This window comes from Hipposideros armiger, unplaced genomic scaffold, assembly GCF_001890085.2.
Source record: "Hipposideros armiger isolate ML-2016 unplaced genomic scaffold, ASM189008v1 scaffold_166, whole genome shotgun sequence".
Lineage (NCBI taxonomy): Eukaryota > Metazoa > Chordata > Mammalia > Chiroptera > Hipposideridae > Hipposideros > Hipposideros armiger.
Genome location: NW_017731516.1, coordinates 2,575,764 through 2,597,739, shown reverse-complemented (window position 1 = coordinate 2,597,739; position 21,976 = coordinate 2,575,764). Strand labels below are relative to the sequence as shown.

The 21,976-nt window shown below is 38.3% G+C and overlaps 1 protein-coding gene across 1 annotated transcript in view; it reads right to left on the bottom strand.

Moving 5' to 3' along the window:
* The window catches only part of PTPRB (protein tyrosine phosphatase receptor type B), a 123,413-nt gene that overhangs the window by 73,850 nt on the left and 27,587 nt on the right, over positions 1-21,976 (bottom strand). Inside the window, exons 4-8 of the mRNA XM_019651766.1 lie at positions 17,207-17,480; positions 6,100-6,375; positions 4,970-5,227; positions 2,758-3,021; positions 673-942 (exon numbers count right to left, since the gene is read on the bottom strand). Of these exons, the coding sequence (XP_019507311.1) occupies positions 673-942; positions 2,758-3,021; positions 4,970-5,227; positions 6,100-6,375; positions 17,207-17,480 (1,342 nt within the window). The remainder of the gene's footprint in view (positions 1-672; positions 943-2,757; positions 3,022-4,969; positions 5,228-6,099; positions 6,376-17,206; positions 17,481-21,976) is intronic.

Here is a 21,976-nt window from a genome sequence, read left to right as displayed (position 1 = left end):
GGCTTAGTAGCCATGATTAATGGAACAACACAAGATTAAATTAAGCACAAAAGAAAACGGTACATTCAAGAGATAGTAAATGTGAAATGTATGAGGCTGCTGCTATGTAACACAGCACACTGTTTTATAGCAAACTTGTTTTATAAGTAGAAAGAGTACACTCTAAAATAATAATGAAAAGCATAGTATAGTAAATATATAAACCAGTAATATAATCGTTTATTATCATTATCAAGTATTATATATTGTATATAACCATATGTGCTATGTGACTGGCAGAGCAGTAGGTTTCTTTACACCAGAATCAAAACACAAACACGTGAGTGATGCACTGACCTCCGATGTTATGAGAGCTATGACATCACTAGGCCATAGGAATTTTTCAGTTCCATAATAATCTTATGGGGCCACTCTCATATATGTGGTCCATCATTGACCGAACTGTAGTTATGCAGCTCATGATTGTATAAAATCATGGAGTTACTAGTGTAAGTGATTTCTAATGTTCTAATTTGACAAAATTAAACATTACCAATCCTATTTCAGTCTGCAAGTCTATAATATCTCAAATTTAGAAAACACCAGGGTACAACATTGACAGTTACCTGGGTCACTTGGTAAAGGGACTAAATTAAGGTTCCATTAGTCATTAACATCTTGATATTTGCTTACCTGTCCTGCCTTGGCAACGCTTAGAATTCTTCAGATTTCCACTTTCAACAGTGACTTCTACCTCATACTGTCTTCCCGGTATGAGCCCCATGTCGCTTAAGACATAGTGTGTTTCCTCCTTTCCCACAGTGATGTTGAGCAGCAAGGCAGAATCATTGAAGAGCAGGACGCGATACTGTTCCCAGTCTCCAGCAGGGGGCGACCAGCTCACTACTAGGGACCTGACGGAACCATTGCTGTTGGCCTCCAGGTTCCCAACTTTGTCTGGAACTAAATGGGGAAATGATGTCAAAAAGGAGATACTAAAAACCAAAAATATTATAAGGATACTCATTGACTTTACATGGGCAACAGTAGATAACAGACCTAATATCTGCAATTCAAAACATTTCTATCTCCGCCTGATGTTCGTGAGTTGCAAATGAGTGTTCTTTCCTCCTTTTGGAGACATTTAACACTCAAGAAATGTATGCTAAAATAATTTTATTAATATATCAGCAATGCAATCTTCTGTAACACTGTTAATAACCCAGTGACATGAACGCTGTGTTTTATTGATTGCACACCAGCTCTCGAGATAATATGGATGTTATGTCTAATGATGGTGACGTTGATGGATGTGGCATTTTTGGAAGAGACACTGCATGTTGTGGTTATGAAACATTCCTCTCTTTTTCAACTGAAAAGACTAATCTTGCAATATAGCTCTGATCTCATTATTCTTTCGCTCAAAAACATTCAAGCTCTCTCTATTAACTACAGAATAAAACATCAAGTCCTTGGTATGGCGTTTCTAACAGTGGTTCTCCAAAACCAGACCCCATCTCCTTCCAGTCTTAATTCTGAATACTCCCGCAGACATCCTCCCTCCTTCCCCACTCTCTTGAATCCTGGCCTCCAAGTGCTTGTTCTGCAGACCTGTAAGTCTCCTGGGCTGACTTCTGACTCCATGCCTTTGCTTATATCAGTCCTTTCACCTCAAATGCCCTTCCCTCTTAACCCTCTTCATTTGCCAGAGCTTCACATTGTTTAGGTTCCAGATAAAGGCCATTTCCTTCAAGGAGTCTTTACTGATCTTGTCAAAGAAAAGCTGGTTCTCTTGCTTGTCTGACCACATGGCTCTTACTTGGGATCCCTAATAGCACAGAGAATGGACTCTAGAATCAAACAGCCTGGTTTAAACTCCAGCCCCACTATTTACCGGGTGCATAACTACCGACAAGTTATTTGACCTCCCCAAATTATCTGTAAAATAGTGATAATAATAGGATCACTAGTGGTTTTACTGTGAAAACTAAGTGAAATAATGGTGTAAAGTATTTAATCAGTGCCTGGTATGTGGAAATATCAATACAATTACCATTATTAAAATGTACTACAGTATTTTTATTTGTTGTATGCATATTCTACGTTTGTGTGATTAAAATATAATTTCCTTAAAAGCAAGGGTCAGCAAAGTAAGTATTTCAGGCTTTGTGGGCCACATATGGTCACTGTCTCATATTTTTCTTTCTTTTTATTTTTTTTAAACCCTTTAAACATCTAAAAAATAATAATAACACTCTTACCTTGGGCTATACAAAAACAGGTCACAGGCCACATTTGGCCAAGCTTGTAGTTTGCTGAACCCTGCCATTTTAACAACTCCCAAGGCTCACAGGACAATAATTTACACATTGAAGGTACGAGATAAATGTTTGGTGACTTAAATTAAGAAAATACTTTAGGGAAAACATGGTTAAGTGCTAACTGGCTGTCACTATAAGTGTTGATCAGAAATGTTTTATTCATTAGCATCAATGCACTACTTAAGTGGTGTGACATGATATAGCACAGGGCAGAGCCAGTTATGCAAGTTGTGCAGAAATCAATCCAAACATGTTTGCTTAAATAACTCAGATGAATACAATTAACCCTCTGCTTTACTGTGTATAGGGAGCCCAAGCCCACAGACACCCTCAGTCATACAGACCATATTTCCCAGGTTGGGAAAAAAGTTTCCTTGATAACTTATTTTGTCCTATTCTAAGATGGATCAGAGACTGATTTGGGCAACCAAGGAATATTCTGGAGCTCCAGACTCACCTGTTCTGCCCACTGCCATCTTCTGAGCAGACAGTTCACCAGAGACACAGCTGATGGTAACTTGGTAAAGTCGTCCAGGGGTTAAGTCTTCAAAATGGGTTTCAGTAACCCAGGGTGCTAATATTCTGGTTTCTTTGATAGTCCCTTGGTGAGACAGGATAATATTGTAGGAATCCACATTTCCAGAAGGTCTTTGCCACTTGACTTTTAAAGAGGTCAAAGTGCCATCATTTGTCACCTTCAGATTTGAGACTTCCATGGGGGCTAATTAAGAAGAAAGGAAAAGAGGCTTTAATTCAGGATACCTGACCAGTTTTGTAGCCAATTTGACCTGAATTTTAATCCTGATAAACCACACTAACAGCACAGAAGAAGACAACTTCATGAGGCAAAAACAAAAAACTGCAAAACCAAAGAAAGGCTATCAAGCTAGTGGAAAGAGCACAAACATGGCAGTACGAACCCGGATTCTGGCTCACACTGAGTCATTAGTTGGTTGGGCAATCCTAGGCACCTCTGTTTATCTCACTGAACCCAGGAGTACTATTGGCAAGTGAGGGCTCAGTCAAAAGACCTAAAATGGGGGCAGCTGGTTAGCTCAGGTGGCTGGAGCATGGGCTCGTAGTGCCAAGGTTGCCGGTTCGATTCGCACATGGGCCGGTGAGCTGTGCCCTCCACAACTAGATTGAAGACGACTGCTTGACTTGGAGCTGATGTCCTGGAAAAACACACTTGTTCCCCAATAAAATTTCTTTTAAAAAAAGACCTAAAATGGTCCTTTCCAGCTCTAAAATACTTTTTTTTTTTAATTGGGGAACAGTATGTTTTCCCAGGACCCATCAGCTCCAAGTCAAGTAGTTGTTTGCCTAGTTGTGGAGGGTGTATCTCAGTGGTCCATGTGGGGATTGAACCAGCAACCTTGGTTTTATGAGCACTGTACTCTAACCAACTGAGCTAACCAGCTGCCTCTAAAATTCTTTAAGCGGAATGCTCAAAGAAGTCTGTCATCTGCCTAATTTCTTCCCTTTTTTATATATTTAATAATAGCAAGTACACAATAAATAGATTGGTCAATTGGCCATAACAAAATTTTGTGTGCTAAAAATACTTTGTTTTCATTTTAAAGCATGATAAAATTAAAGCATAAGAATTGTGTCATTATTTCATCAATGGAAAATGATCAAAAGGAGAGACATTTTGGTGAATAATTTTTCTCCCTCTTGCCCATGCTGTAATTTTGGGGCTAATGACATTAATATAAATTAAGAGCACTTCATTAAAAAGAGTGGGCATAGTACACTGATTTTGCATAGGCCAGTTAGAAGTGCAATTTGCTCTTGATATACATAAATGATTCTTAAGATATATGCTGCATTTTTGTTGGGAATGTCTCTATACCTATGAGATGTGATATGAAAGATATATGTAAATGTACAGATATCTCCAAGAATCATTCCCACTAGCCTCCTATAGTTTCAGAAACTCTCATCACTAGAGTAATTTCTTAGGCACTACATATTTTAGAGTTTCTGTTAAAATTAGATAACTTTCTAAGGGAAGGGATTTATTAACATATTAGACCCATCAGAAGTATTAGAATCTACTAGAATGTAAGTTCTATGAGGGCAAAGACTTTGTCTCTCTTGGATGTTGTTATAGCTACAATGTATATAGTTTATACTCAATAAATATTGAATGAATGAATGTGTATATGAATTATTCATTAAAACAGCACAGATTAGCTTATAAGGTTATGTGTTAGGCTATGAGAATAGCTCCCGTAGTACTGGGTCTCAAGACATGTTTTTTTGGATAGAGGTTTGGGAAATGGCTGTTTTACAGAAGTCATGTCTTTGCATAGAACTGAGAAAAGTAATCTTGGTTCATGGTGCGTGATCTCACAAAAGCAGTAGATGCCTGTTTAAGAGAAGGAAGTAGGAATCCTTACCAAGGAGATTGGCATACTAATAAGAGAAGCTGAGACCAGTGATTAATTTTGCTATTTCAGAAGGTTGCCAAGGGCTAGACTAAACTTTAGAATAAAAGGGATCTGTACTTCTCTAAGTGGAAAAGTGGATCCAATTAAGGGCCTTCTATAACATATGAATTTCAATTTGTCTGATATTACCATTATTCAGATAACTTAATTAGCCTCTATTAAACATTTCCTCAATTTGAGCTTTATTCTTGTTCTGCTAGCTATGGAACTTACTTGTCCTGGCTGGTTTCCATCTCAGGTTTTGTAGCCCTGCAGCCTCGGTCACAATGGTGAGGTTATACAGGTGGCCAGGCGTCAGCCCGTGAAAAGTGTAGGAAGTAGTATATTTGTCCACAACACTGCTGTGAACTAGAGTCCCTTTATCCATCAGCATCAGCTGGTATCCTTCCACATTCCCAGGACCACGGGACCAGGAAATCTGGAGGGAATTCGTTTTTGCTGAAATACTAATATCTTTCACCGGGGATGGCACTAATGAGACAAAATACATTTCCAAAATGTCATTCATAAATTACTTATAAAAGACATAGACATGTTTAATTGAAACTCACATATTCATTTATGCTTCTCTGTACATCTAACTTGTGTAATAACTAAGGAAAGAAGCACTTTTGAAATTTCACTGGAACCTGGACGAATGCCCTTTTCAAAGCCCACAGCCTAGTTTACCTGGCTCCCCCACCTAACAGGGATTAGGCAGTTTGTGCTAATGAAGTACCATGTGGCATAGCAGGAAGGGAAAAAAGGAAAAGGGAAGAACTACAGAAGATGAAAAATGGAAAGAGAACAATAAACCAGTAGAGAAAATGAGGAGAGGGTGAATGATAAGAAAGACACTACTTAATGGAAGGAGGTGATAGTGTGTCATTGATATCAGGATGTGTGGGTGCAAGCAAAGATTTGTTCCAAACATGGGAATATTTAGGAAACAGCATGGATCGATGTTATGAGAGTATACACAGGAGGAAAACATTTAAAAATAAGTTTTATGGCACAAACTCAGAAAATGCCTAAGATTTGAGTTAGAAAAGCCATCAAGAAACATTTACTTCATTTTGGAAAAAACTCTAGTCCCAGAGAAGTTCCATGACTTGTTCAAAATAATCCAGCAAACTAGCAAGATGGCCACACTTCCTTATTTTCAGTCGTTTTTCCACTGTACCTAACAACATTTTATCTATTATCTACCTATCTATCTATTTACCTATCTATCTATCATCTATCTATCTATTTATCATCTACTTTTGGTCTGAGGGCATTCTTACCTCCATTTCTTCAATTTAATATAATTTCAAAAGGAGCATACACTATTAAATACCCAACTATCTGTAAACACGTCTTACCTGTTGATCCATTGGTATGAATTGCAGAGGAACGTTTATTTCCAGAAATAGCTGTGATGGCAATATTGTATTTATTCCCAGCAGTAAGGTTAAAAAATGCATATACATTCCATGAAGCACTTTCTTGAATTTGGGCCTCCTGAATCTTTTGGTTATCATCAAATAACTGCACCTCATAAGAGGTGACTTTTCCAGGAGAAGGCGTCCACCAAACATGCAAGCTGGTTGAAGTCGTCTTCTCTTTATTGACCTCAAACCTAGCAGGAGGCAGAGGATCTGCAAGACAAAAAACCAAGGAGAACGTGGCTTGAAGACGTCTGCAAATCCATGCTTACCTTACTATAAACCAGATTCATTTCCCTGAAAAAATTTTAAAATTTGCTACCCATGAAACAAATTGTCATTTTACTCCACTTCCAAACTTGCCATTTAATTTACAAAAGGAGTCTTTTTCTAATAAAACTTTTTTGTTAAGATAACTCTGAGCTTGGAATTCCAAGTAAGGTGACATTTTTTGGCTTGCATGTTTAGCATGTTTCAAACATTGAAAATCTCAACAAAAAATACAGATATATGGACAAATTTTGAAATTTGTACTGAATTTATTCTTTTTTAGGTTGTCGATTTTGGGGTCCAAGTATATATAACTTTGGGTCATTTTTAGATATCATAAAACCACAAAAGATACAGATCTGATGATTATGAGCCTAAGCTAGGTTTGCTCACAAAATGAATTTTCCCAACAGTTGCGATTCCTTATGTCCCTAGATTTTCAAAACTTGGGTTCTGGGACATTTTGGAGCACCGGAAGCCCCCAGAGCAGATGGAAATGGGTTACTCCTGTACCCAGCTGTTCACTTAGTTTCAACTCTTAAAGTCACGGGTCAATTTGAGGAGTCCCGTTTCTTGTGTATTGAATCTTCACTTTGAAGCCTGAAAAAGGTAAAACAGCATGTCTCCAGGTTCAGAACTAAGTCAATAGCATTTTAGTGAGCAGCCATTCTACGGTACAGTGGGACCATCTAAGAAATAAGGCTCTTCCTACACTGAATGCTGGGAGTAGAAACATTGAGGGACATTTACATATGAGTAATTTTCACAAATCCTACATGGTTCTTAATCTAGAAAGTAGGTTTAAGACATTGAAGGCTAAATTTCAAGAGTCAGGTCAGACTAAGAGATCTCAGTTCTTATCTACATCCTAGAAAATTATGTTTTACTCACAAAGTAACTCCAGAAATTCTAGAATGTTCTTAGAACAGTAGATGTTTTAAGAAGGTTTTCACTTTTGACTAACATTAATCCAAATAGGAACAAGTTAATCTTAACCTATATTCAAAAGGCATTTATGACCAGATAGACATAGGCTAAATTCAGCCTATGATCAATCTTATGTCTTTGTATGTGTTTTTGTATGTAATTTATGTGAGTACATCATACTGCAAAAATTAAATAAGCCACGTAACATTTTATAATATCAATAATTAATAATATGTTAGCTGACAGGTTAAGCTGAGGCAGCAGTAACTTTAAGAGCCCAAAGCACAGGTGAGCCCAGAGGACAAGGTTGTGTGGTTTACACCCTAGCACAGCACAGGTTTACACCCTAGCACAGCACAGGTTTACCTGACGAGTATAGGCTCTAGAGCCTGATGCCCAGGGCTTAAATCCAGCTCTTCCACTTCGTAACTGTGTACCTAGAGCAATTCCTTAACCATCTGTGTCTCATCTATGCGATGCTGATAACACTACTATCCTTTCAGTAGAATTGTTCGGAAGATTAAATTGAGTATTTTATCTAGAGTACTAAGAAGAGTATCTGGCACGTAGTAAGTATTCAATGTTAGCTAGTATTATAATTACTCCTACAATCAGGAGAAAATCTTGTCACAGAAGCAAGGAGATATAGTGGCAGAGAGCATAGGCTTTGTAATCAGAACTCAGTTCAAATCTTGGCTCCATCATGTATCAGTCATGAGACTTTGGGCAAAGTTACTTAACTTATCTAAACCTCCATTTTCCCATCTGTCTGGGGAGTATAATAATAGTACCTACATTCTCAAATGTTTTGAGGAGTAACAAAGTACAGAGGAGGCTTTACCTGGCATACAACAGGTACTCAGTAATATAAACTTATTCTGTCTACTTGATTATAAAAAAAAATTTTCCTCTGAAACACTGATAAAATGGAGGCAAAAGTGGAATACAATTTTTTTAAACTAAACTGATAAAAGCCTTAATTGCCTTCTTCATAAAAAGAAAACCTTGATAAAATCTTATCAGTATATTCCCATGAACTAACTTTCAAACCCTTACGATAAAAAAAAAAATTCCAACGTTATTCTGATTTGTAGACTCCTGAGGAAAAGCAGTAGTTTTTTTTTTTCTGGCAATAATATCTAAAATTTCTACCCTACATAATAGTCTATAATTAAGGATGTCATAATAAAAGAAAAGAACATAATACCCCCTCACAGAAAATTTTCATGCTGCCTGACAAGAATAAGGTACTACCACAAGATTCTAGGACCTAATGAACCTCGAGAACAACCTTGTCATAGCCAACCGAGATGATGCATTTTTGCTGAAGAGGCATTTTAAGGACAAGGATGAAAGGGACAACTGCTTTCCAGTGATAGTTCAAATGAGATCAATACTGTACTGTTATCAACGTCTACAACTAAGACAGATAGATAAAGGCTAAAGAAAATGTTATGATCCGTCTAATCTAAACATATATAATCTGCAAAATGCGAGCTATAGAAAATGAATTTTATGGTTGCGTGCCTAGAGAGTGAAGTTCAGAAATGCAGACTTTATCTAATCTCTCTGAGGCAGAAAACAAAACAGTCAATCCTTTGTACATCCGCTAGAACAAAGGAACAATGAGACTGGGAAGTGCCTGGGCTGCGAGAACCTGCACTGGAAACAAACACTTAAAACCCCATTTATACTGTGATAAAGCCCTGGGCTGGCAGTTATCCACTATTGCTATGCAGGCCGCAGAAGTTAAACAGTTTTCAGACATCTTTTCAATCTAAGCCCAATGAAAACTGTTGTATTAAAAAAATGTTTTCAATATTTTATTAGGAACGAATTAGATACTTCCATCAGGGATGCTAATTTAATATATATAGATAGGTCTACATCTATCTCTCTATCTTATCTATCCATTTATCTATCTAAAAGAGAGAGAAAAATTGTAAAGCTCTTTGAAAATTTAATTATATGTCTGTAATCTTTTGGTGATGACAGTTCATATGTAATCAGGAAACCCTGCTTGACTTTTAATTTGTGCTGATGGCTAGAGGTATCAATGCACATATGGGTGCCTTTCCCATCCCTCTCTCATACATACAGTAACCAGTGAAGTATTATAAACTATGAGAACTGTTAAAAGCCATAAATCAATAATTTAATCTCAATCAATGTAACAAAATTTATCATTAGCCATAAATTAAAGACATCTTTGTGCTTCTTAATTCAAGACAGGCCTGCAATATGGAAAGCCAAATACAAAGTTCTGCCATCTTCATCTGCTATATTTCAATGAATCTATCAGATTAGGGAAGCCACCGAATTTCATAAACTGGCTTGTTATCAACCCAATTTTTCTGTTCTCAGAGGAAAAGGTGAAGTTTAGTTAAATTCCTGGACCAAAATGAATTCTTCCTTTTTTCCTTTTCTTTAATGTGACTTAGGAAGAGAGAAAAACTCATATATATAATGCAAGTAATATTTTCTTTAAAAATTCTTTTGTATGGCTATTAAAACATTATTATCTATTGATATGGGAATTTCCAGAGTGTTTAGAATTCAAAATGGTAGTATTTATTTTAGAAATAAATCCAACCTTATAACAAGAGTGCAGGCAATTTGTGGATTAGTGCCAAACACTTGTCTTGAAGTCATAATAGCACCACAGTATACCTATGTAAGAACTGATACTTTACAAAATGCTTTTTTAGTTTCAAAAATCTGCCCCAAGGGATGGTTTGTAGCTTTTGCCCCACAGATGAAAAAGCAATTGTTCACAATCTCCAGTTAATTAAATACATCTCTTTTACTTTGTGATTGTTGTTGTTTGACTATACTAGTCAGCTTTCTGACTTATTTTAAGATGATATACTATGTTATGCTAATGCATTAGATTAACATGCATTTGATTTATCACCTTTATACACTAGACATGAAATTCAGGTAGGAAGGAACTTTCAAAGTTTGAACAACCTTGAAAGGGAAATTAAAGCGTATTTTATAATTACTTGCATCATCATCAACAACAATGCAGAATGCTGCATTGTTTTGTGGGTCATCATAATTTGGCCTTAGGTATGTAGATGTAGATGGCCCTCCCTCTGAGAGTTCACAGTCTATTCAGGCAGTTAAGACCTATGTGAAAAAGGTAAACAAAAGGTGCATTATCAGGGAAGCTGACTTTGAAGCCAGATTAGACCTGGGTTCAAATCTCGACACTGTGGCTTACGAGGGTGACTTTAGGCAAGCTGCCTAACCTCACTGATTCTCATCTGTAAAATGGGACTAACAATTCCTATTTTACAGAGTTGAAAGTGTTAAGAGGTAATGGAGAAAAAGTGTTAAGTGCAGCCCTGGCATGTGCTGGGCTCTCAGTAAATGGCAGTTGGTATGAGTGCTGCTGCTGTTAAGAGTAACACAGGCCAGCATTAACACTAGTTATGCAAACAGAGAATGATATTCATGGGCAAAGGTCTCAGAGGTGGGCTTCATGAAGGAAATGAACTTGAGCAAGTTTGTAAGGTCAAGTGGGACTTAAAAATCAGAGAGAAGAAAGGGCATTGCAGAGAGAGAGAACAATTTAAGATAAAGCTCAGTTCCAGTGAACATTAGAGAACCTTGTCAGCACTGAGAGTACCCTGACAACTGATGGAGACATTAACCCCCTCGACACCATGATATCTTTTGGCAGCTCCACTCTAATTTTTGGATATTAACAATTGAGGCTTTCTCAATATTATCTAAGTACTACATAAAGGCAGTGTAAAGTCCCTTGGTCTCCTCTTCCAATCAGATTGCCTCTCTCATGTAGAAATTCATGAGCTGTCACTTGATGTGTGCTTTCAAACCAGAACATCCAGACATTAAGGAATTATTGCTAATGTTAGGTACAATAATGATATTGTGGTTGTGTTAAAAAATCCTTATATTTCAGAAATGCATACTGAAATATTTATAAATGAAATTAAATGACTTGGATTGCATCAGAATGATATGGGGTGGGGGAAAGGATGGAGATATACATGAAACAAGATTGGCTATCAATTGGCAACTGCTGAAGACAGATGATGAGTACATGGTAGTTCATTATTCTATTCTGTTTACTTTTTTATTTGTTTGAGTTTTTCTATAGAAAAGAAAGAAAAACAAAATTGAAAATAAAAATCCCTGGAAATCTATGTGGATAGGCAGCAGGAAAAGAGGAAGAGAAAATGAGAGATGGATTGACTCCATAAAAGAAGCCACAGGCATGAGTCTACAGGAGCTGAGCAGGGCTGTCGAGGACAAGACACTGTGGACATCACTCATTCATAAGGTTGTCGGGAGGCAGAGCTGACTCGACAGCACGTAACAAACTCCTACCATGTTAACTTTAGTTACATATTTTATGTTTAGAGGCATATAGTCATCTTCATTTATATATATTCACACATACAGAATGGGCTTGATTTCTTCTACAAAGCCAGAAAGGTGTCATAATTATTCTTTATCCCCCTGGGGGATTCCATCAAATTCGCCATAGAATTGGTGTCTGGGGATGGAAGGCAATACAACTTTTCTTTGTTCTCCTCTCATTCTGTCTGGACAAAACATTTTATTTCTTTCTGGCTAACCTGTACAATGCCATGCCCACCGAGAAAAGTCTCACTAATGGAAGAATCTACTTAAGCACAGAAAAGAAGGTCAAGTGTAAAGCACTAGGTTGGTTCATTCATAGCTCAGCTTGACCTTAGAACTCCTGAAACAGACTGCAAATAGTTGATTGCTAAACACTGAAGTCCATCACCAAGAGTTCAACACAACTGAAAATCAATAGCTGCTTATAATTTCTTTGCTCCGAAACATATTTAATCATGATTCCACCCTTGTCTAGGCTATGTATATATATATATTTAAGTATTTTGTAATATATTTTTTCCTCCTTAAAAACTTGACTTGAAAAGTAATAACAAACAATCATATGGTAATTTGAAAGAACTAATATCAACTTAAAAATTATGTCCTTTCTGCTGGAGCCAGTAAACCAGGGTTCAAGTTCTGCATCTATCCTATACTAGCTGTGTGGATTTGTAATCTGCTAATTCCTATGAATATCAATCTCATCTCCAACCTGAAAGTAATAATACTATACATTTACTATACACTTAGTATGTGACAAAAACGATTCTAGAATATATATATGAGCCACTGAAAATTTCAACAAGATCCTATGAAGTAGGCAGTATTTTTATTATCATCTCCATTTTGTAGATTAGGGAACAGGCTTGGAGAGGTTAGTAACTTGCCCATGGCAACTTGACTTATAAGTGATGGAGGCAGCAGCTTTCAGAATTCAACTCTTATCCACTATGCAACCTGTGCTTTCACAATACTCCCTCCATAGGATTGCCATCAGGATAAAATTAAACAGTATATGGTTAGTATAATATTTATTTTATTTCTATAGATTTAATCCTGCATAAAGAGAAAGGTACCAAAATCTTAATGCCAATGAAAAATAGAAAAACTATGTCAATAGCTCTTGAACTTCAGTATGCAGATTCACTTTGATATTTGTTTAAAATCAGATACCCTAGGCTTGACTCTTTCTAAACTCATTACATGTGCGGTAGAAGCCAAGAATATGCTCTTATAACAAGCTCTGCAAGAGATTTTGATGCAAGTAGCTTCTAGACATTATTGAAAAATAATGGTCCATGTTTAAAGCTATGTAAGTGTTACGGGCTGAATTGTGTCCCTCAAATTCATATGTTGATGCTCTAACCCCCAATATTTCAGAATGTCAATTCATTAGGAGATTGGGACTTTAAAGACGTAATAAAGTTAAAATGGGGTCATTGTTGGGGGGCTAATCCAGTATGACTGATGTCCTCATAAAGAGAGATTAAGACATACGCAACCCTGAGGGCCAACCATGTGAGGACACAGTGAAAAGGCAACCATCTGTGAGCCAATCAGAGAAGCCTCAGAGGAAACCTGCTGACACCTTGATGTGGTACTTCTAACCTCCAGAACTGTGAGAAAATAAATGTCTGTTCTTTAATCCAATCAGTCTGTGGTATTCTGTTACGGAAGCCCTAGTAAACTAGTACATTAAGCAACATTCTGAAGTGGAAATAACAGCTGATGTGGTGATTTGGTAAATACAGCTCCTAAAATGTTTTTTATTACAGGCAAAGGAATTAACCATATTAAAAGTGCCGATTTGTTTTTCTGGCTTAATTAGTAGCTGAAACTGACTAACAAGAAAGCATATGCCACTAAGACAGTTTTCCTATAGATAAAGGTGTCTACCACCAGACTGCTTCCCTGGGCTCCATAACTTACCCATAACCCAAGGAGAATAGATCATATTTTTAGCATATATATAGTTCCCACTAAAATATTCATTTCATTCATATGTACTTGTCTATCTATATAACTATCTATTATCTGTCTGTCTATCTATCTATCTATCTATCTATCTATCTATCTATCTATCTATCTATCTATCATCTATCTCTCTATCTCCATCCACAGATCCACCCATTCATTCATCCATCTATCTATCCATTTAATCAATACTTATTGAACATGTACCATGTGCTAGATGCCATTTTAGGTACTGAAAAACAGCTTCTTACTGATGGGAAGATAAAACCCCCCCAAAATTTCTAAATGAAAACTCGAAAGTTTCATGTAAAGGAACTCAAATATCCTTAGGATGCATTCAGGTAAGGAAATAAATGAAGTGGTCTGGGGGGGATTCCAGCGAATTGCTATCTAAAAGGAGAGAAACCACAACTCTGCTCTAGAGAGTTCTAGGCATAGTAGCCCAGTTTTGCTGAATCTTCCAATACTTTAAGAGAATCCATGCATCTAGCTTTTAATGTGAATTTTCCATTGTTAATGCTGGTGAAATAATCTGAATTTTTTCACAAACACTATGTGAGCCAAATAAAACACAGCTATTATTTAAACAACTAGACACCCCCAGGCGCTACCAGTTTGCAGCGTCTGCTCCAGACTCAGGATGCAGTGTTGTAAAAGTGCTGAGTTCTTCAATATCTGCTATCTTCCTATCTGCTTTTTGATGAATTCACAACTAAATAATTTGGCTTTCAATTCATTATGGGTGCTGCATAGACCACTTAGTGGCCAAGGAAACCTGAGAACTACCCAGTGTCTTCTCTATGGTTATGAAAGTATAGCGTACATGAGGTAGGGCAATTTCATCCCGGAAAGACGTAGGAAAGCTCTGTGGCCTCTTTCATCTTTTCTCACCTCTGCATAGGACTGCAGTGACGGGGACCATGTATTGTTCGTCATCTTTATAAACTCTCCAATCGCTACGTGGCATAATTTCCTGCAGAGTCCATGCTTGATAAATGTTTGCTGAACTGAACTTGAATCCACATATGTTTTTCAATTCTGATTTAAAATCTGGAGTGACAACTATTGCTGCCATACTTCCTATTTAGTTAAAATTTTGATCTTTAAGGTCATACCTCCATGACAGCAAAATAATTAGCTATTTTAGAAACTTCATCAGGACAAGCAATGAGACAAATCACACCTGTTATGATACAGAAATAATCTAAGCAACTGCTGTATCTCTAGCCAAATCATGTCTTGTTCTCACTCTATTTTATTCTAGACTAATAAGACAGACAAATTGGTGTAAGGAAACACAACACGCTTTGAATGACTTTTTCTGTTTGAAGTTATATCTCAGAGTTAATATTGTTCTACCAGTTGGTCCTGCTTTCATACAATAAAATATAATTTGTGGAGCTCATTTCTGTAGCTTAGCAATTAATATAGAGGAATACTAGTACTTTCTCTTAAATAAATAAAAATTCACACATTTCCTTAAAATATAAAAGGCACTAAAGACAAAAAAACAAATAACAGCCAGCAAAAAAAAAAAAATCCTCCCTGAGACATTTTTTTAAACTTAAATTAAAAAAAAATGTTTCAATGAAATTATTTTTAAAATGTAGAGAAGCCTAAGAAAGCTTATACCATCATACAAATAAATGTGAAGAAAAGTATCATTCTACAAACATCACCTGCAAGTTTCATTCTTCACATTTAGCATGGATCTCATAAAATTTGTGGTGAAGAGTACATTTGTGGTATTATAAAAAGAAACTCGTTAAAAAAAAGGGTGAGAACCTGAGTGAGCACATTGTGAATGCTGATGAAGTCTTTTTAAACTCAACAGTCAATAAAATGCAAATATTTCTTACATTTCACATTACTCTCTGGCCTTGAAACACCTATATGCATAATTAAACTCAAAGCTCATTCTGACTAGTAACACCCACACTAAGTCTTTTTCCATCAACGTTTTTTTTTTGTTTTTTGTTTTTTTTCCAAATAGTAAAACTTCTGGGTTAAATGACGTATTCTTGTTTCTGAATGTTTTCATCTTTTCTCCACTAAGCTACTGAAAGCTCACCAATTTAAAAAAATCGTTCTGCTCCATTCAACACACACACGTTATCAAATGCAATGAACACAGCTGGAAGCTCTATGTCATAAATTTCACAGTATTATCAATCTGAGTGTTCACAAAACTAAAACTATCCTCACATACCAAGAAGCAACACCTTTATGACTAAAAACCCAGCCTCTTAAACTTCTGTAAAACGTTTGATTTTAGTTGTAGTTGATTTCAGTTGCTTTGATTACCTACATAGAAACACAACCAAATTCTTAACAAGTGGTGTTTCTTCAATTTAAGTTCCTGCAAACCTCAGAAATTATCTAAAAGTTTCATCTGAAGTTAAGTCAAGTCCTGTAACTGGGCAGTCTTAATTTCTTCTTTGAAAAAATAATAGAATTAATATGTGATTGACTTATTACATGAACCTAATTACATTTCCTGACCCTGAGAACAGAAAGTTCTCACTCCTTTAAAGAAGTGATCTTTGTTCAGGTTGAATATAAAAGAATAGTAGTAAGGACAACACATTTCTAAATATAACTTATGGAATTTTTCAGTTAAATTTAACTTTCTAGATACAACTAAGGCTTTACTGTTGCAACAAATACAGTGTTAAAAGGAAGACTAATGTATCTACAAAACATCAAAGTTGTTAGAGAATTTACAGCACATCTGAGGGTGGCCTGGCGATTAATAGGTAATGTACATGACAATCCTTACCTAAGTGGTTGGCATTTGCTAAGAACTTGGACTTGAATGACCAAGTCTAATACTTTCATCTTACAGATAAGAAACCTTAGGCAGGAAAGACAAACTTAGCATATACACATTGAAGGGTTTATTAAAAGTGTAAGGAAAATAATTGACTCGAGGTGCAGAGTAACCAAAGGACATTCTCTGATACTACACTGTTTTAGTTACTCACGTGATACAAAATCATTTTCATACCCTCATTTCAAGGGACTTTTCTAATTTTCTCCTATGAATGGCTCTATTCTACTACTGAAGATTTTATGTCCTGGTTCCAAAAATAAAACTAAGTTGAGGAAAGGCATATCCCTAATCATCACACTTCCATTATTTATTCTAAAAACATTTACTTAAAATTATTCCAGGGCTTGACAATTTAATGTGATGGAAGCTCAAACCACATCACTTTAACAAATTCCCTCTACAGCCCACAGTGTGTCTTTGCTGCACTCCCTGTTCCAGTGACTAGTCTGCTGTTTTCAGCACTTAGGAAGTCTCTGAAAGCCAACCAAGCTGCTTCTGGCCAGGTCTGAGGATATTTATCTTCTTCACAGGTATTTTTTAACCTTGACTTTTTGTATGCCTGGAACTCAAATGAAACACCGGTTTGATAAGGCAGGGCTCAGCCCCCAGTGGCCTGGCCATCCAACAGCACCTGCCATCTTTTACCTGTTTGCAAGACCACAATTCTCTCTTCTCCATCCAGAGGCACAATCCTGAAGTTATAGATGGTTCCCGCTTGTAAATCCTTGGGTTTACATTCATAGGTGGTGTTGTCTATCTGCAGAGGGTGGCACCTCGCGAACTGTGATGTGTCACTGCTATACATGAGGCTGAAGTTACAGGGAGGTCCCAAAGTTCGCCACTGGAGAGACGCAGACCGGCTGAAGACCATGGACTCCGTCACGGTGAAGTTACATCTCACTGGCTCCCCCAATCCAACCTGGCAAACGAACCAGAGACAACAGCTGAAGCCCGCCGCCTGGACTGCCCAGGGACAGGTCCACAGCAGGCTCCCTGAGACGCCTTCACTCACCCCTCGCCCCCAACTTCAGCCAGAGAAAAAGCCCCTGGGGAAGGTGTGCGGCAACTTTCTCCCAAGCTGCTGGAGAAAGAAGGTGGCTTTCGCCTTGGACGATGGGACGAGTTGTCAGTCTGACTGGGGGCTCTGAAGAGGATCTTTTTTTCCCAAGAGAGAGAATGAAATTATGCCACCTCCCTCTCCAAAACACAACCCAGGAGACCAGAAAATTAAGTGGGAATTTGGTTCTCGGCGGCGAGGACGCGCGTCAGCCCGCGACCTCTGCCTCCGGCCACTCACCTGCAGCAGGCTCAGTGCGGTCCACAAGGCCAACCCGGCTCCATGGCTCCGCATCGCGCTCAGCGCTTCCCACCCAGACTCGATCGCGGGGCTGGGACGGGGGTGGTGGCCTCGACGGCCGCGTGGGGAGCCACTTGTTGCGCGCGCTCAGCGCGCCCTGCGGGCGCACAGCGCTTCCCTCCCGGCTGGCGACGCGCAGGGGCCACCGCGGCCGCCGCTGCTGCTTCTGCTGCTGCCGCCCTGGGCGGGCTGCGGACGCGAGAGGCGGCGGAGGCAGGCAGCGCGCCGCCCTTCCCACGCTGCCATTCTGACCCGCGCAGCCTCGCCCCGCGCCCCGTCCGCGGACTTCCGCAATCAAAAGGCAATTTCCTCGTCTCCCGGCAAAGGAACAATGCGCCTGCTAGGGAGGGAGCCCCCCAGGAGCCAACGCCTGAGGCTGCCAAGGGGACCCGAGGCGGGCCAAGCTACCCGCGCCGCGGCCCCGAGCCGCCGTGTCCCGGGCCAGGGGTCCCGTCCGGGTCTGCGGAGACCGACCTTCTCCTTCTCCTCCTCCCCTCCCCCACTTTCACTTTTTCCCACTCTGTGGTCCTCAACCCCGCTGCCTCAGCCGCAGTCAGTACTGGCTCCCTCTCACTTTCCAGCCCCCCACCCCTGCCCCTTCCTCCCTCCACACCCAGTGCCTCCCCCTCCCCATCTTCCTTCCTATCTTCCTCATCTGCTTTCTCCAGGGCCTCTTTTCCCAGGATTAAACTTAACCACAGCAGATTTCCCTAGGTCGCCTACATTCTTTCCTGAAGTCTTTTATTAGAGTGCTTTTGCCCTTCTCACCTCAAAGCATTTATTTGTCCCAGTGCGCATCCTCCTGACACCGGCCAGAGAAAAAGACCCCAGAAGGATCTTGCCCATTGTCAACTTGACCTTTACTTTTTTCTGCCATTCACTTTTCCCTTTCTCTTGTGTCCTCCCTAAATATTATGCAAATGGCGCTAACTACGAACAAATATAGTCACCACCAATTGTTCAACACACAAGCAAAGCAGTTTCATCACTGACCATCCAGTATTTAAAACCATTTCATCCATAAATGTCCAAGCAATATAAGAAAGCAATATAAACTCTCACTTACGGAAAATACTATTGATGGCTTGGCTCCCCTACACATTACAAAAAATTGGAATTTACTCAGTTTTCAGCACTAACTTTATGCTTTTTTAGCAACTGCCTCAGTACCTGAATGACCAGGTATCTGAAAATGGATTTTAAAAAGGTTCCCAATCACTGAAGAGCAAAAATGGTTAATTGTATACAGGCGATAACAGCAAACTATTGCAATAACTTCTACAATATTTGATTGCTTTTGGGGCACCACCCCTGATAACTGCCAAAAGAGGTGATATTCAACATTTGAATTTTCAAATCACAATACTCTGGAGCTACATCAGAGAAAGATGACACATTCCCTTCTTTTTCAACTAGATTATACATAAAGCTACATTATTGACTACTATATCTACTGTATCTCCTTGGAGGAAAAGGAGAAGATAGGGAAAAAGTGAACATTGTTTCAATTCTTGTAGGGAACATGTTTTAAAGCAAATTTCTGTAAAAGAAAATAAAGTTTCTACCCTTTCAGGGATTCTACCAGAGATCTGAAATCTCCTTTTCAGGTTAGCAAACACTCAAAGAAGGTCAAACCTAAGACGTGTGTATTAAAAATCTGAGTCTTTCCTATTTCTCTGCATGAGTCACTTGTCTTACTTACAAAAGAGTTTTTGCCCTCTGTACGCCCCCCATCCCGGACCCCCAAGTTCAATGGCTTTTCACAGCCTGACATGTTTTTCAGCACCATCACAGAGCGCACCCTCCTCTCTCCCGTAGATATTGCAAGCCTATAGGCTGCCTTCAGCCTTGACGGGGATCTTTTTTTAGCTCTCTTCCTTTCTTTTTTTAATGGATCCTTTCAAACATTTTCCTTTACTTTAATATATTTATATAATACAGGTACACATACATAGTTTATATTTTGCATACGTTGAATTATACTGTATTCCTATAACAAGCATTTCCCCACGCCTTAGAAAATTTTTCCTATTCAGCACATAGAGATCTACCACATTCTTTTTATTTATTTATTTTTAAGATTTCTATTAAAAGCATAGCTAACATACAATATTATATTAGTTTCAGGGGTACAGCACAGTTATTCAACATTTATCTACCTAAAGAAGTGATCACGATAAGCCCAGCAACCATCTGACACTGTACTATGCTATCACAATATTGATTATGTTCCTTCCCTATGCTGTACCTTACATCCCCATAACTTATTTGTTTTATATCTGGAAATTATTCCCCTTAACTTTCCCCCCTTTTAAAAATTTTCAATTACAGTTGACATTCAATATTATTTAATATTAATTTCAGGTGTACAGCATAGTGGTTAGTTAGACATTTATATAATTTAAGAAGTGATCCCCCTGACTAGTCTAGCACCTGGTACTATACATAGTTATTACCATATCATTGACTATATTCCCTATGCTTTATTTTACATATATGTACTTTTTAATCCCTTCACCTTTTTCACTCTGCCCCCCAACCTCCTCCCATCTATCACCCCAACAAATCTAGTACCTATCCGACACCATACATAGATATTACAATATTATTGACCATATTCCTTATGCTATAGCCTACATCCCCATAACTACTTTGTAACGACCAATTTGTACTTCTTAATCCCTTCTGCTTTTTTCACCTGCACCCGCAACCCTCCTCCTATCTGGCAACCATCAAAATGCTCCCTGTATCTATGAATTTGTTTCTGTTTTGTTTGTTAATTTTGTCCTTAGTTTCCACCATAAGTGAAATTACATTGCATATGTCTTTGTCTGACACACTCCACTCAGCACAACACCCTCGATGTACATCCATGACGCAGCAGATGGCAAGAACCCATTTTATCTTATGACCGAGCAATATTCCATTGTATGTATGTACCACCTCTTCTTTATCCACTCACTCATTGATGGATAACCAGGCTGCCACCACATCTTAGCCATTGTAAACAATGCTGCAATGAACATATGGATGCACATATCCCTGTAAAGTAGCAGTTTGGGTTTCTTCAGATAAATACCCTGAAGTGGGGTTACTGGGGCCTTTTTTGGCTCTTCTATACCCTTTGTTTTAAAGTTTATTTTATCTGGTATAAGTATTGCTACCCCAGTTTTTTTGTTTGTTTCTATTTTCATGAAATATCTTTTTCCAGCCCTTTACTTTCAGTCTGTGTCTTTGAATCTGAAGTGAGTCTCTTGTAGGCAGCATATGTGAGGGTTTTGTTTTCTTATTCATTCAGCCACCTTATGTCTTTTGATTGGAGCTTTTCATCCACTTACATTGAAAGTAATTGTTGATAGATATGTAGCTATTGCCATTTTATTCATAATTTTGATCTCCTCCCACCCTCCATCTTAAAGAAGTCCCTCTAACATTCCTTGTAATACTGGTTTGGTGGTGGTGAGCTACTTTAGCTTTTTCTTGTTTAGGAAGCTCTTTATCTGTCCTTAAATTTTAAATGATAGCTTTGCTGGGTAGAGTAATCTTGGTTGTAGGTCCTTGAGTTTCATCACTTTGAATATTTTCTGCCAGTACCTCCTGGTCTGCACAGTTTGTTGAGAAATCAGCTGACAATCTTATGGGAGCTCCCTTATAAGTTACTAGTTGCCTTTGTTTTGCTTTTTTTTTTAGGATTCTCTCTTTGTTTTTAACCTTTGCCATTTTAAATATAATGTGACTAGGTGTGGGCCTGTTTAGGTTTATCTTGTTTCGGACTCTGCACTTCCTGGACTTGTATGTCTATTTCCTTCGCCAGATTAGGAAAGTTTTCAGTCTTTATTTCTTCAAATAGGTTCTCAATCTTTTGCTTTCTCTCTTCTCCTTCTGGTACCCCATATGATGTGAATGTTGTTATGCTTGAATTTTCCCCAGAGGTCTCTTAAACTCTCCTCATTTGTGGGGTGTGTGTGTGTGTGTGTGTGTGTGTGTGTGTGTGTGTGTGTGTGTGTTCTTTTTTCTTTTCCAATTGGGTGTTTTCTGCTACAATGTCTTCCAAATTG